Source organism: Podarcis liolepis (assembly GCF_965112155.1).
Source record: "Podarcis liolepis genome assembly, chromosome: 6".
NCBI lineage: Eukaryota > Metazoa > Chordata > Lepidosauria > Squamata > Lacertidae > Podarcis > Podarcis liolepis.
Genome location: NC_139559.1, coordinates 15,119,041 through 15,132,548, shown reverse-complemented (window position 1 = coordinate 15,132,548; position 13,508 = coordinate 15,119,041). Strand labels below are relative to the sequence as shown.

General features: G+C 47.5%; 1 protein-coding gene across 1 annotated transcript in view; it reads left to right on the top strand.

Moving 5' to 3' along the window:
* RBM38 (RNA binding motif protein 38) overlaps positions 1–11,972 on the top strand; it is a 193,486-nt gene extending 181,514 nt beyond the window's left edge. Inside the window, exon 4 of the mRNA XM_083507765.1 lies at positions 11,880–11,972. Coding sequence (XP_083363891.1) covers positions 11,880–11,957 — 78 coding nt within the window. The 3' untranslated portion in view covers positions 11,958–11,972. The remainder of the gene's footprint in view (positions 1–11,879) is intronic.
* Positions 11,973–13,508: the final 1,536 nt, after the last annotated feature.

Genomic DNA, 13,508 nt, shown 5'->3' with positions numbered 1-13,508 from the left:
TGGGAAAACAGGATGCTGGACAAAATAGACCTCTGGTCTGATCCAGCAGATCTCATTCTCTTACGAATTGTCCCTTCCTATACAAGCACCTCGGAGGGAGGCAGGTGGCGCTGTGGGTTAAACCACAGAGCCTAGGACTTGCCGATCAGAAGGTTGGCAGTTCGAATCCCGGCGGTGGGGTGAGCTCCCATTGCTCAGTCCTGCTCCTGCCAACCTAGCAGTTGGAAAGCACGTCAAAGTGCAAGTAGATAAATAGGTACCGCTCCAGCGGGAAGGTAAATGGTGTTTCCGTGCGCTGCTCTGGTTCGCCAGAAGTGGCTTAGTCATTCTGGCCACAGGACCCAGAAGCTGTACGCCAGCTCCCTCGGCCAGTAAAGTGAGATGAGCACCGCAACCCCAGAGTCGGCCACGACTGGACCTAATGGTCAGGGGTCCCTTTACAGTGGTACCTCTGGTTATGTACTTAATTTGTTCCGGAGGTCCGTTCTTAACCTGAAACTGTTCTTAACCTGAAGCACCACTTTAGATAATGGGGCCTCCAGCTGCGCCACCCCTGCATGATTTCTGTTCTTATCCTGAAGCAAAGTTCTTAATTCGAGGTACTATTTCTGGGTTAGCGGAGTCTGTAACCTGAAGCTTCTGTAACCTGAAGCTTATATAACCCAAGGTACCACTGTACCTTTATACAAGCACCTTAAGAACTTTACTCAGACTCCAGGGCCAAACTTCATCTATCTCCTGTTAGATCTAGCTATCTTCTGAGGGTGAGGGTAAGAAAAGAGGCATTTCCCACCATGGTGCCCAAACCATGGTATGATTATGCCAGAAATGCAAACCTGCTCCCCCCCTTTGCCAACATTGAAGCAGGCTTTGAAAACTTTATTTCTAGAAGGGCTAGAGCAGGATTCCCCAAACTTGGGTCTCCAGCTGTTTTTGGAATACAGTTCCCATCATCGCTGATCACTGGTCCTGCTAGCTAGGGATGGTGGGAGTTGTAGTCCAACAACAGCTGGATACCCAAGATTGGAAAACATTTTATTTTATTTGAAAGCTTAGAATCTGGCTTCCCTGTTCAAGGGTACCAGTGCAGCCCTCCATGGGCACTTGCTTGGTGACGCCCCCCCCCAACTTAATGGAGCAGTCTCCCCTGAATTGGATGGGGTATTGAGAGAAATGAAGACTAGAAACAGTGTAAGGAACTAAAATACTAGAATTCAACCATTCATTGTTTGTAGCCACATTTCAAAGTTAATCTCTAGGTGAAAAATGGATAGCAATAATTTGAGGAGGCCCTCAGATGTAATGGGCCCTAATTCTGTGCATACGTATAAATCCACCACTGCCCTGAGCAGGAGCCCAGGCTGCCTCTGTTACACAATTGGTCTAAAGTGATTCTCTCTGCATCGGAGAGGGTCCCTTTTCTCACATCTCCTGAATGTCACTCTAATTTTGCTCTCCCTCAGTGGCTGACAGAGAACTTACACTCTCTGTTGGCAGAAACACATCGATTCTGTCACTTGGTACAAGGAGCATCATCCTTTTTCTGACGGTGTAAACATCTTTTTGTCCCCAGAAGGGACCGAAACTCTTCTGCAATCCAACTTGACTGACAACGTGACCTGGATCCGAAGGATTTTCTTCTGAGGAAAATCCACAGGGATGCTGTGCAAGGAGCGCTGAGGCAGAGGCTCTGTTTAATTCTTTGCTCACCTCAGCAGAAGTGCAGAGTGTCTGAGGAAAATCCTTGTGCCCCAGGAGAAACTCTTGTTAATCATGACCAGACTGGAGAAACACTGCCTTTAGAGGAAAAGAGCAACGGATAAGGCTCCTGGGTGCTTTGGTGGAAAAGACAGAGCTGAATAGACATGATGGGTGCTTCCAGGTGACCTGTTTATTGAGCATTCATCCTGATTTGTTTGCAGGTTAGATGATGTTGGCTAGTTAATGATCACTCATTCTGATTTGTTTGTGGGGAGGTCAAATGAGGTTGCATCAAGCAAGTGTTATATCCCACACTTTCCAGAGCATTTTCCAATCACTCTCCTTATTGCAAAAAGTCTTATGTTTTAGGGAAGCAGGTTTGCACAAGACCTCCAAACCAATGGTAATTTCACAACCTGAATTATACTGGATGCCAAAATTAGAGGCTGACCATGGTACAAAGCCTACTAGTAAGTGTTTTGCTTGAGATATGTCTATATATTAAGTCACTTCAGAAGACCCCTGCTAGAATATGCAAGTTCACCTAATCAAGCATCCTTGTCCCTATAGCCAGGTGTATCTTGGAAACGTTGGAATAGGAGGGGCTGGGGGAGAAATTAGGTTTATTCGGTGTTTAAGGTGAACCTGTTGCCTTTGTCCATGGAGTTAAAGCCATGGTTTTCCCAGTAGTGATGTATGGAAGTGAGAGCTGGACCATCAGGAAGGCTGATCGCAGAAGAATTGATGCTTTTGAATTACGGTGCTGGAAGAGACTCTTGAGAGTCCCATGGACAGCAAGAAGATCAAACCTATCCATTCTTAAGGAAATCAGCCCTGAGTGCTCACTGGAAGGACAGATTGTGAAGTTGAGGCTCCAATACTTTGGCCACCTCATGAGAAGAGAAGACTCCCTGGAAAGGACCCTGATGTTGGGAAAGATGGAGGGCACAAGGAGAAGGGGACGACAGAGGACAAGATGGTTGGACAGTGTTCTCAAAGCTACAAACATGAGCCTGACCAAACTGTGGGAGGCGGTGGAAGACAGGAGTGCCTGGCGTGCTCTGGTCCATGGGGTCACGAAGAGTCAGACACGACTAAATGACTAAACAACAACAAAAGGTGAACCTACATAATTGACTCTTTCCGAGGTGGGGGCTGGGGACACACACAAACCAAAACACAGCCATCCTTTGAAATGTGCACTTCTCTGAATTTTGCAATGCAGTTCTCCAGTGAAGAAATGTGTACAAAATTGCACATAATAAAGTGTTCATGAAAATAATATACCAAAATGCATTATATTAGGGGAAATTGAATGCAATAATGTCTGTATTAGGAGAAATTCACAGGAAGATGTTGAAGAATTTTCACGAGGACTTTTTTTTTTTTTTCAAAATCACAAACTTGATGTAGAAATGTGGCAAACTGAATTTTAGATGGCAAAAGTGAGTAATGGAGAGAAACAGAAATTGATTCATCCAACCATACGAGCACGATGTAAAGCCTTCCTATCCTGACCCCTGACCCCCTACAAGTGGCATTCAGAGCTACACTGCCCCTGAACATGCAGGTTCCATTTAGCTAATAGCTCCCTGGAGGCCTTATTGTCCATGAAGTTGCCTGATCCCCTTTTAAATCCATCCCTGGGCTCAAGATCACGCAGTGAGCTTGGCTGAGTGAGAAAATGAACCTAGGTCTTCCCAGTTCTAGTCTGACACTGCAACCACCACACCATTCTGGCTCAGATGTGTGGGATATTTAATGCAGTCAAACCAACAATTCATGTTTTGCCAGATAGGTGCTGAGGCTCACGGAGCTTTCCTGTAAACTTGCTAGAGAGAACTCTGTGAGATCACTTCCCTTGGTGCCCTGACAGGAAGATGGCATAGCTATATATGCCTGCCTGGACACACTTCTCTTTTCGCCACCATGCATACAATGTGAGAACACCCCTAGACTAAGTAACCAAATTACTATTTTAAGCCTGCTTGGACAAAACTGCTGTATTTGCAGTATACAAGAAGTATACTGAGTGAGTAAATGTTATTTTTAGCCTTTCAATAACACTGTGACTGTTATTTTAATGAGGATAAAATAGAGTAATACCAGGAAAATCCAGTCTGTCTTAAAGCATTCTAGATTACTAAAACTAAAAGGCTAACACTAGCCTATCTAAGGTTCCCTTTTAAGCTACAAAGGAGTGGCACCCTGCTGATCCCACAAACGTGAGGAAGGAAGGATAATATCTATAAATATAGCCTCTCTTGGCATCTAGTCACATCCCAAAAGAACGCAGAGGAAGACAAGACAGCCACAACTACTCACAGCCCTTCCTCTCTCATCCTATCACAATCTATGTTATCGCTCATCAGCAAACCTGCAAAGTGGGTGAAGAAAGGTGGGGCAACAGACAGTGATTAGCAGCGCGGTCCTATCATTAGGCAGAGTGGAGCAGCCACCTCAGGTGCAGATAATTGGGAATAGCAACAGCACCCCAGTTGTTCCTCCTGAGCCCCCTCAGCCATTTCGCTCTATGGCTTCACCTGGAATTGATATACCTCCCTATACCCAGAGGTCTCAGGGCGGTTCACAGTCTCAGGGTGGCTTCTATACGTGGGGTGGAGAGGGAGAACACCTTGTCCTTTGCCACAGGTGGCAAAATGTATTGGACTAGCCAATGGTTGGACACAGTATCAGGTAGCTTTCTAACTTCCTATGTAATGGGGGATTGAAAGCTATGCATCTCTTTAAACATTTTGTCTGGTTTCAGTAAAATTAAAGGGGGCGAGGGGAAAAAGTGATTCCTGGAGAGGAAGGGGGGAGTTAGATCAACTTTGAGCTGAAAACCTCATGAAGTAGGCCATGCGACCAGAGGAGTCAGCAAAGAGCTTCTTAAATCCGGATAGCAGAAACTTCTTTCCCCCTTGCCTGAAGCCAGGAAGCCTCCAGGAATCAGAGGTGATTAAATGCAGGCGAAGACAGCTGTGCAGAGAGAAAGTGAATCATAAAGAGATCTGTCAAGAAGCTGTGGGAACGAGGATTAAGCCCAGGCCTGAGGAGAAAGCTACAGAATTGGAAACTCTGCCCAACAACAGCAGCGGCGGCGGAAAAAAGTTTGGGTTTGTGAGAAGGAGAGAAAGGAAAACACACACTTTGAAAAGACCAAAAGGAAATTCTAAGTAAGAGTCAAGAGACTGAAGTGTAGCTGCTTTCAAGTCAAAGTATGCACCTTCCAGCAAGTGCCAACTGGTGGGGAAGAGAGGAGAAACTCATTAAACTATAAAGAGTCCTGTGGCACCTTAAAGACTTGCACAACTTTATCTTGGCCTGAGCTTTTGTTGGAAAGCACCAACTTCATTATTTCCTGCAACTGTCAAGCCTTTCAGAATTCTCCTCCTCCTCCTTCATTAAATGGTAATTATCCACACCAGGCAGTTGTCAGTCATACTAAACCTTGGTGTTTATATTTCATATGCGTCTCGCGCATTTTTTTTTGAAGGAAAGAAAGCAGCCAACACAAGCAGCAGCAGATGCAATTGTTCTCTTGAATTGGTTCCTCGTCTGCTACCAGTGGAGTCCTGGGTGATGGGCAACTTTTCAGCCAGCCTCTGTAGCAGTGGCTCAGTGGAGTTAGGGTGGTCATGTGCCCTCAGGGTCTGCAGAAAAATAATCTTTAGGAAAAGTACTTAAATGGAGGAGGACCCCCATAATGTGGCTGAGTATACAGTGGTACCTCAGGTTAAGTACTTACTTCGTTCCGGAGGTCTGTACTTAACCTGAAACTGTTCTTAACCTGAAGCACCACTTTAGCTAATGGGGCCTCCTGCTGCCGCCGCGTTCCCAGATCCCGACTTCTGTTCTTATCCTGAAGCAAAGTTCTTAACCTGAAGCACTATTTCTGGGTTAGCGGAGTCTGTAACCTGAAGTGTATGTAACCTGATGTACCACTGTATTCATTGGCCACATAATTCTGACTAACTGTTGGCTGATGGGAAATAGAAAACAGGAGAGAGTAATGGAATGAAGTCTCCGAAGCAGGAGCACTCCATACTGGAACAGGCATTGTTTGTCATGACTAGAAGGCACTGGTGTTTTCATCCTTCCTAAATTTGTCTAATCCCCCTTTAAAGCCATCTAAGCTAGCAGACATCACCATCTCTTCTGGCAACAAATGCCATAAGTGATGTGCTGTGCTGTGCAAAGCGGTGCTTCCTTTTGCCAACCCGGAATGTGATTCTTCTTCAGCGAGGCTTGTTCTTCCATATGACTGATAATCCTATAACAATGCTTTCCATCAAAGTATCTGGAAAGAGGTGTTGAACTCAATGGGCTATTAATTTCCTGGGCCTCCTCCCTTCTTGGATCTCCCTCCCCCTTTAAAAAAAACAACAAATGTTACATTGTCTACATATTGTTTATTTTCATGTTTTAAAAAGCTCCACCTCTAAATTCTTGCATATCAAGCAGCTGTTACACAAGAGCTGCAAACTGGGAACAGTTGTCTTCGTGTCATTCAGCAAATCCTCATTCCATCATTCAAATAAAGCATGTCACATCTACTGATTTCCAGTACGGATGGACCAGTTTTCCCATATGTGGTCACAAAGTGGTTCACACAACAAAATAATCTAACAATAAAAATGCATTTAACAACAACAGCAGCACTGGTAAAAACATAAGATGAAAACATAGGAATCTGCCTCATACTGAGACCTTTGGTCCATCTTGCCAAGTTTTGTCAACATTCACTGGCAGGGGGTCTCCAGAGTATTGGGCAGGGTTTTCTCCCAGCCCTATCTGGAGAGGCTGGGGATTGAGTCAGGGACCTTGTGTTTGCAAAGCAGATATCCTAGCACTGAGCCACAGCCCAGCCCTCCAGTTCAATAAATAGGAACCACACTGCAGCAAGAATGCAACCCTCTGATCCAGAGCAGACTAAGAAAATCCACCAGAAGTCTGGGTGACATTTGTCTTGAGTTGGTCACAGTAACTCATCAAAGACAGAGCCAGCCATTCACACCTCTGGGGGAGAAATGTTCCATAGCTTTGCGTTTGGTGCATGCGCAACCACCAATAAGGTCCCTACATGGCCAACACCACTCTCAGTATGATAAGCCCTCTCTGCTGGTATGGTGTTGTAAACAAAAATTGCCCTTTTCCCTTATGGGGTATCTAAGAGCCCATATAGAGTCCTTACATAGGTTCCCTATTGGTAGGAGAGAATAACAGAGGCCAACCAGAGAATATTGAGAAGCAAAGCAGCTAGTAAGCTTGATCTTTATTGATCTGTTGCAACAGGGTGCTCCCCTCATCCGCAGGAGAGAGGAGGAACCTCGAAAAATGGCGTGTAAAGACTTTTGAAATTGCCACACTGTAGATCAACACCACCCCCAGAAACATCATACATACATCACAGAAGGGGTGTAACCCAAGACCACCCCTCAGATACATCACACTTACATCACAAAAAAGGTGGTCTAAAACAGAAATTCGAATATTGTTTTTCTCCTGTTGTTGTTTATCTCCTGTCTGGCAGGTTACTTGATTGGATTGCCTGGGGAGCCTGGCCATTCTTTTGTAGCGATAAATACTTAGTTCCTGGGCCAGGTCACAGGCTCACACCCTATTCATATCTTAAATGTGTCCTTAAGACAGGATTTGCGAGGAAAGAGACAATGGGGAGGTTTCCCACTTTGACCTTGCAGAGAAAACATTTGGTCATTTTAGGAATCAAAATGGTTCTAGGTTGGCCTTCCTGTGCTGATCTGTGTACGTGCTTGGTTGGTACACTTATGAACATTACCATATATCTAAGACCATAAAATTCCTATCACAATGGGTAGAGGCATTATATCAGACACATAGGTTCCAAGTCATTAACACCTTAAATTGGGCCCAGTAATATATAAGTAGCGAGTTCAGATCCTACAGGACTATTGTAATACTGGCTCCACAACTGACAGTCAGCATTCTACACTAGTTGCAGAGTCTGGACCCTCATCAAGGGCAGCTCTGCACAGAGTGAGTTGCAGTAGTAAAGATAATCATCTCAATTATCCTTGCAGCTCTGTAAGACAGAATGATTATTCCCATATTTGAGATGCAGGGGTTGACTGAGAGTGAAGGCTAGCGACTTTATAGAGATGATAGGAGGCTTAAATTGGGGATTTCACAAATACTTATAGCTACATCACTTTGAGGAACTGCACTCTCTGTGTCATGATAGTGTTCTGAAGTTATATTTCTAGCATTGCAGAACAGCACAGGAAGGGAGCAACTGGAATGTGTGAAGGGAGAAACAGGAATTTTTGAAGGCAGAAAATGCAAGAATTGACCAGAATAAAGAAGGAACTCTCCAAACAAAATATTACCTGGCTGGGCAATTTGATAACACAGTTCACTGCCATCAACAAGAGCTTTGTTGGGAATAAGGGGCTAACATGGAAGAACTGAAGTACAGTGGTACCTCGGGTTACATACGCTTCAGGTTACAGACTCCGCTAACCCAGAAATAGTACCTCGGGTTAAGAACTTTGCTTCAGGATGAGAACAGAAATCACGCGGCGGCGGCAGCGGGAGGCCCTATTAGCTAAAGTGGTGCTTCAGGTTAAGAACAGTTTCAGGTTAAGAACGGACCCCCGGAATGAATTAAGTACTTAACCAGAGGTACCACTGTACGTACAATGCACCTAAAAAAGCAGGATAAACGATCAGCCGGAACAAAGAGGCAATGCAGAAGCAGGAACTCTTTTTACAGTCTGAGCCGGAGAAGAATTTCGGGGGGAAAGGGTGCTCAGTTCATAATTCATCCAAGCATTATGAGTTGGGCCAGTTTGTATTTTGAACTGGGTCACTGTGAATGGCAGCTGCATCTTGACTTATTCCTCATCACAAAATCTAGCCTTTTACCTCCTTTCCACCCAGGGACGCGGACTTATAAAAAATATTGGGGGGCCCCGGGAAAGCTCATGAATAATAAATAAGCTCATGAATATGCAAATAAAGTGGCGCCGCCTCCTCGTGAGCGAATAGGGGAGAGTGTGCTGCGCCTATTAATCAGCTCCGAAGGAAATTGGGTGGAGCTTTTGCTCGGGAGGGAGGGCAGGAGGCATGCAGCCCGACCCTGTGCATTTTGGGCTGGGGGAGGGGCGGCGATGGCGCTCTGCTGGAGGGGCGCCCGAGATTATTGGGGGGGCAGAGCCCCCCCAAACAAATTTTTGAGGGGGCTCGGGCCCCCTCAAGCCCCATGGAGTCGGCACCTATGTTTCCACCTTCAACAATATCAAAACAAACTTTGCCACAATGCTTCATTTTGTCTCTCCCTTTCTCTCTGTGCATGTATATGTGCAAAATGAAACTATCGGTCCGAATATAAGACGCACCTGCAAATAAGCCGCACCTTCAAAATTCAAGGCTTATTTGTGGGCGTGGCCCTTCTCCCGGCTCTACCACCCTAAATGGGGGGGGGGGCGACGCTGGGGTCCTGCTCCCCAAGCCGGCACTGGCACTCAGTTTCAAGCGCCCTACGTACCTGCTTCCCAACACTGCAGCATCCCAGCACTACCTCCCCAAGCCGGCACTGGGGGAGGCTTGGGAGCGGCTGGCGGGCTGTGCGCTGTTGCCCCGTGCTCCTGGGCTGCTTCCGGGGGGGGGGGAGCCCTGCCGCTTTGCTGGTGGCCTCCCCTCCCTTCTCCCTTCCTTACAGCGGCTCGAGGAAGACTTGGGAGACATGGTTGGGACGGGTGCCATTGTCCTGCACCCCAAATGGCCCTCGTAGGCAGCTGTTTCAGCAGTGATATCGTAAGGTCGTGAATATAAGCCACACTTTAACTTTTCGCAATCAGAATTTTTTTTGGGGGGGGGAGCGCGGCTTATATCTGGGCCAATACGGTACATATCTATAAAGTGTTCTGAAAACCCACAGGGTTAGGTAAATAAATACCATAGGGATAATTATGACGCGTAAAAAAATAATTATGATGGGAAACCTAAAAAGTATAACTAGGGGACTCTGCAATTCCTACATTCCCTCCTTCCCTAAAAACAACAACAACTTGTTCTCGTGGGCTAATTGGATGTGCTCTGAATGTGAAACAGAAAAGCATATACCCAAGTATGACAATTTTAGCACCTCCCATCTTTCCTTATTTAATGCAGCCCAAGCCTTTTGCTTCTTTATTAGTGCTGTAAATCTAAAGGACACAAGACTATAGCAGGACATACCATCCCTACTTCCCTCTATAAACTTTTATAGCTTTATATTATAGAATAAAAAATGGATCTCACTCAGTCGCTTCGTTTCGCAACCTTTTGCCTTTTTGGCCTGCAAGCCAATCCCAGGCATGGGGGGATTCCTCAGGAGTAGCACCCATTATTGTGTTATCAAAGATCATCTCATCCCCTAAAGGCCCGACTGATCCTTGTGTTCCGCAAGAAAGAGTCTCCTGCAGATACTACCCAATCTGAATTCCTAGTTATCTCCTTAAAAGATATTACAAGGGATAGATACCAGGAAACAGGGAATGACGCTGCCACTGTTGAGGGAAAATATTTTTTAAAACTATGGTGGTGAGAGAGGATAGTGTCATAGGCTGGTGCCTGGAGCACTTTGCGCTGCAACACTTTGTCGCTCCGCTTGCCTCTCCCAATGCCAAGAGCACTGGGAGAGTGTTCTTGTTGCATGTGGCGCACTCAGCAAACGCTGGGTGCCCCGTAAATAATGTCAGTGTTGGCCTGACCCACATACTCAGCTGTTAAGTCACTGTGACCCAGAGAAACACTCGGGCTCAAAATACGAGAGTCTTTTAGGCACCCAGAGATGGTTTGTGTTCCTCAAAATAGCTCTTGATGGGGTTCAGACTGTGGAATAGGAGTCAAAGGTTGAGAAGTTATTATTTAAGGGATTTGGAGCAGCATAAACCAAGTACATAATAATTGTGTGTGTGTGTTTACAGTGGACCCTCTGGATATGAATTTAATTCATTCTGGGGGTCCGTGCACACCTCGAAAAATCACTATCCAGAATAAATAATGGATCTCAGTCACATGCAGCGGGGTGAAACCCAGAAAAATACTTCTGGGTTTGCTGCTTTCGCAACCCGAAGTCTACGTTACTTGAGGGTCTACTGTGTGTGTGTGTATAATCAGCGGTTGATTACTATTTTAAACAACCAGAGGCAGGAGTTTTGTGCCTGGCTGTTTGAAAGCTTAGGTCTCTCAGTGGTTGCTCAAAAATGGGTAGGGGCAACACTGAGGGCACTGGGGTGCCCATGGTGCCATGTTGGGGACCCCAGAACCAGAATTTGATTATTTATCAGATACAGGTTAATAACGATCCCCTCTTTGATTTGTAGAACCTCTGGTTTTCCGTTTCATTGTGCTTCTACTAAATTGCTAACCCAGAAATAGTACCTCGGGTTAAGAACTTTGCTTCAGGATGAGAACAGAAATCGCACAGCAGCGGCATGGCACAGTGGGAGGCCCCATTAGCTAAAGTGGTACCTCAGGTTAAGAACAGTTTCAGGTTAAGAACGGACCTCCAGGACGAATTAAGTTCTTAACCCGAGGTACCACTGTATGTATCTTGCATTTATTGTTTATTGTCACCTGCTTAGAGGGCCCCCTAAGCGATAGGGAAACGGCGTATAAAATAATGCTGCGATAGTGCTGGAAACCAAAAACCGAGAAGCAGAAGAAAACCAACCGTAATGTTCGTTTGCGTTTATTTCTTTCATCCGTACACCCTTTTGAAATCATGTATGACACTCTTTTAATTGCTTTCATATATGAAACTGTTTGGAAGTGTTTCGTTTTAACTGCTGGCATTTGTATTGCTAAGTTGCTTCAGGCGATTGGGTCCATCAATCTCAAATACTGTCTACACGGGCTGGCATTGGCTCTCCTGATTTCCAGACAAGGAGTCTCTTACAGCAGTGTTTCCCAACCACTGTTCCGCGGCACACTAGTGTGCCGCGAGATGTTGCCTGGTGTGCCGCGGGAAAAAATAAAAAATTTGAAAGATTTTTTTTTAAAGTCAAATTTTCGATTGGGGCGCCGTCACTAGATGACCCCTGGGGTTCCCTCCCTCCCTCCTGCTCTGCGCCTCCCTCCTCCTCCTCCTCCGGGGAGGCCCTTCCTGGCTCTCGGCCAAGGCTTGGCGGCTGCCACTCACTCACTCGCTCGCCCACCCGTCCCTCCATCCCTGCACCCGGCCTCTCCCCCTCCGTCCCCGGCGCGGGGGCTGCCGGGATCCGTAGTCCCCTTGCCCTTGGGCTCCGCGCCCGCGCGGGGTGCGCAAACTACGTTTCCCAGCGTGGCCTGGCGGGCCGGGCGTTTTGTTTGAAGCACTCTTCTCCCGGCCATGGAATGAGCGCAGCAGCGGCGGCCGGGCGGGCAGGGGCTCTTCCGCGCAGACCCCGCGCAGCCTGCCTGCGCCCCCGCGGAGATCGGGCGGCAGGATGGAGCCCGGGGATCCCCGCGGAGGCGGAGCGGCGGAGGCGGAGGCTGCCCCCCAGGTAGGGCTGCGTCGGGGGTTTTTTATTTTTGCAATGCTGCATCCGCGCCGGAGGGGACGCATTGGACCGCGGGGAGACCCCTTGGCGGGCGTGCAAGGCAATGCATGCGTGCAGGCGTTGCATGGAGTGCAGTGCAATGCAATGGCAACGCGGCGCCCTGCATGCATGCATGCAACTTCCACCGGCGCTCCGGACTTGGCAGGTGAGGGGGGTCCCCAGTGGGCGGCAGAGAGAGCCGGGAGGGCGAAGGGGAGATGGGGGGAGCAGCGCTGCTCCCCGAGCCGAGCCCGGGGGGAAACTTCGGCGTCGTTGCGCCGGGTGTTGGAAGCGGAGGCTGGCGGGGCCCCCTCACCTGCAAAACCTGGTCGCCTCTCATATATTTCGTGCATTGCATTCATCGCCCGCTTTCTCCTCCAAGGAGCTCCCGGGGGCACGCGTGGTTCTCCCCGTGTTATCCTCGCAACAACAGCCCTGCGAGGTGGGTCAGGCGAGTGGCCCAAGGGAGCACCCAGGGATTGTCCTGGCCAGGTGGGGTGATTTGAACCTGCTCTCTGCCCGGTCTTCGTCCTCATTTAGCCCCCACATGTGCATGACTGTGCATGACTGAGGTTTTCCCCCCTCGTCTTGGCTATGGTGTGAGTCTGTGCTGTTAATTCATAGAATCATAGAATCATAGAGTTGGAAGAGACCACAAGGGCCATCGAGTCCAACCCCCTGCCAAGCAGGAAACACCATCAGAGCACTCCTGACATATGGTTGTCAAGCCTCTGCTTAAAGACCTCCAAAGAAGGAGACTCCACCACACTCCTTGGCAGCAAATTCCACTGTCGAACAGCTCTTACTGTCAGGAAGTTTGAATTAATGGGGTTCTGCCTTCGGAGAAGATGAGCCAGCCCTCAAGGAGGTGATTATGTAATTTGCTAGCAATTCATGTCCCTCCCGGCGTGACGCTGCGCGCTGACGTCACGGGGCTGTAATGGTGGTGTGCCTCGAGATTTTTTTCATGAAACAAGTGTGCCTTTGCCCAAAAAAGGTTGGGAAACACTGTCTTACAGACTGCCACTACTTTGGGGTGGGATTCAATCACATCCTGGCAATTTGAGGTTGCCTGCTTTAGGGTTGCTTTGGTGGTCTTGTGCAACAAACCCGCTGCCCCAAAAGTTCATACTGGTGTGCATTGGGAAATTGTGGGGTAAGAACACTTGCTTTGACACAACATACTCCCTGTGGATTGTGGGAGTTTTAGTCCAAACTCCCCAGGAGTGAGCCCCATGTTCACACCAAGACAGAAGG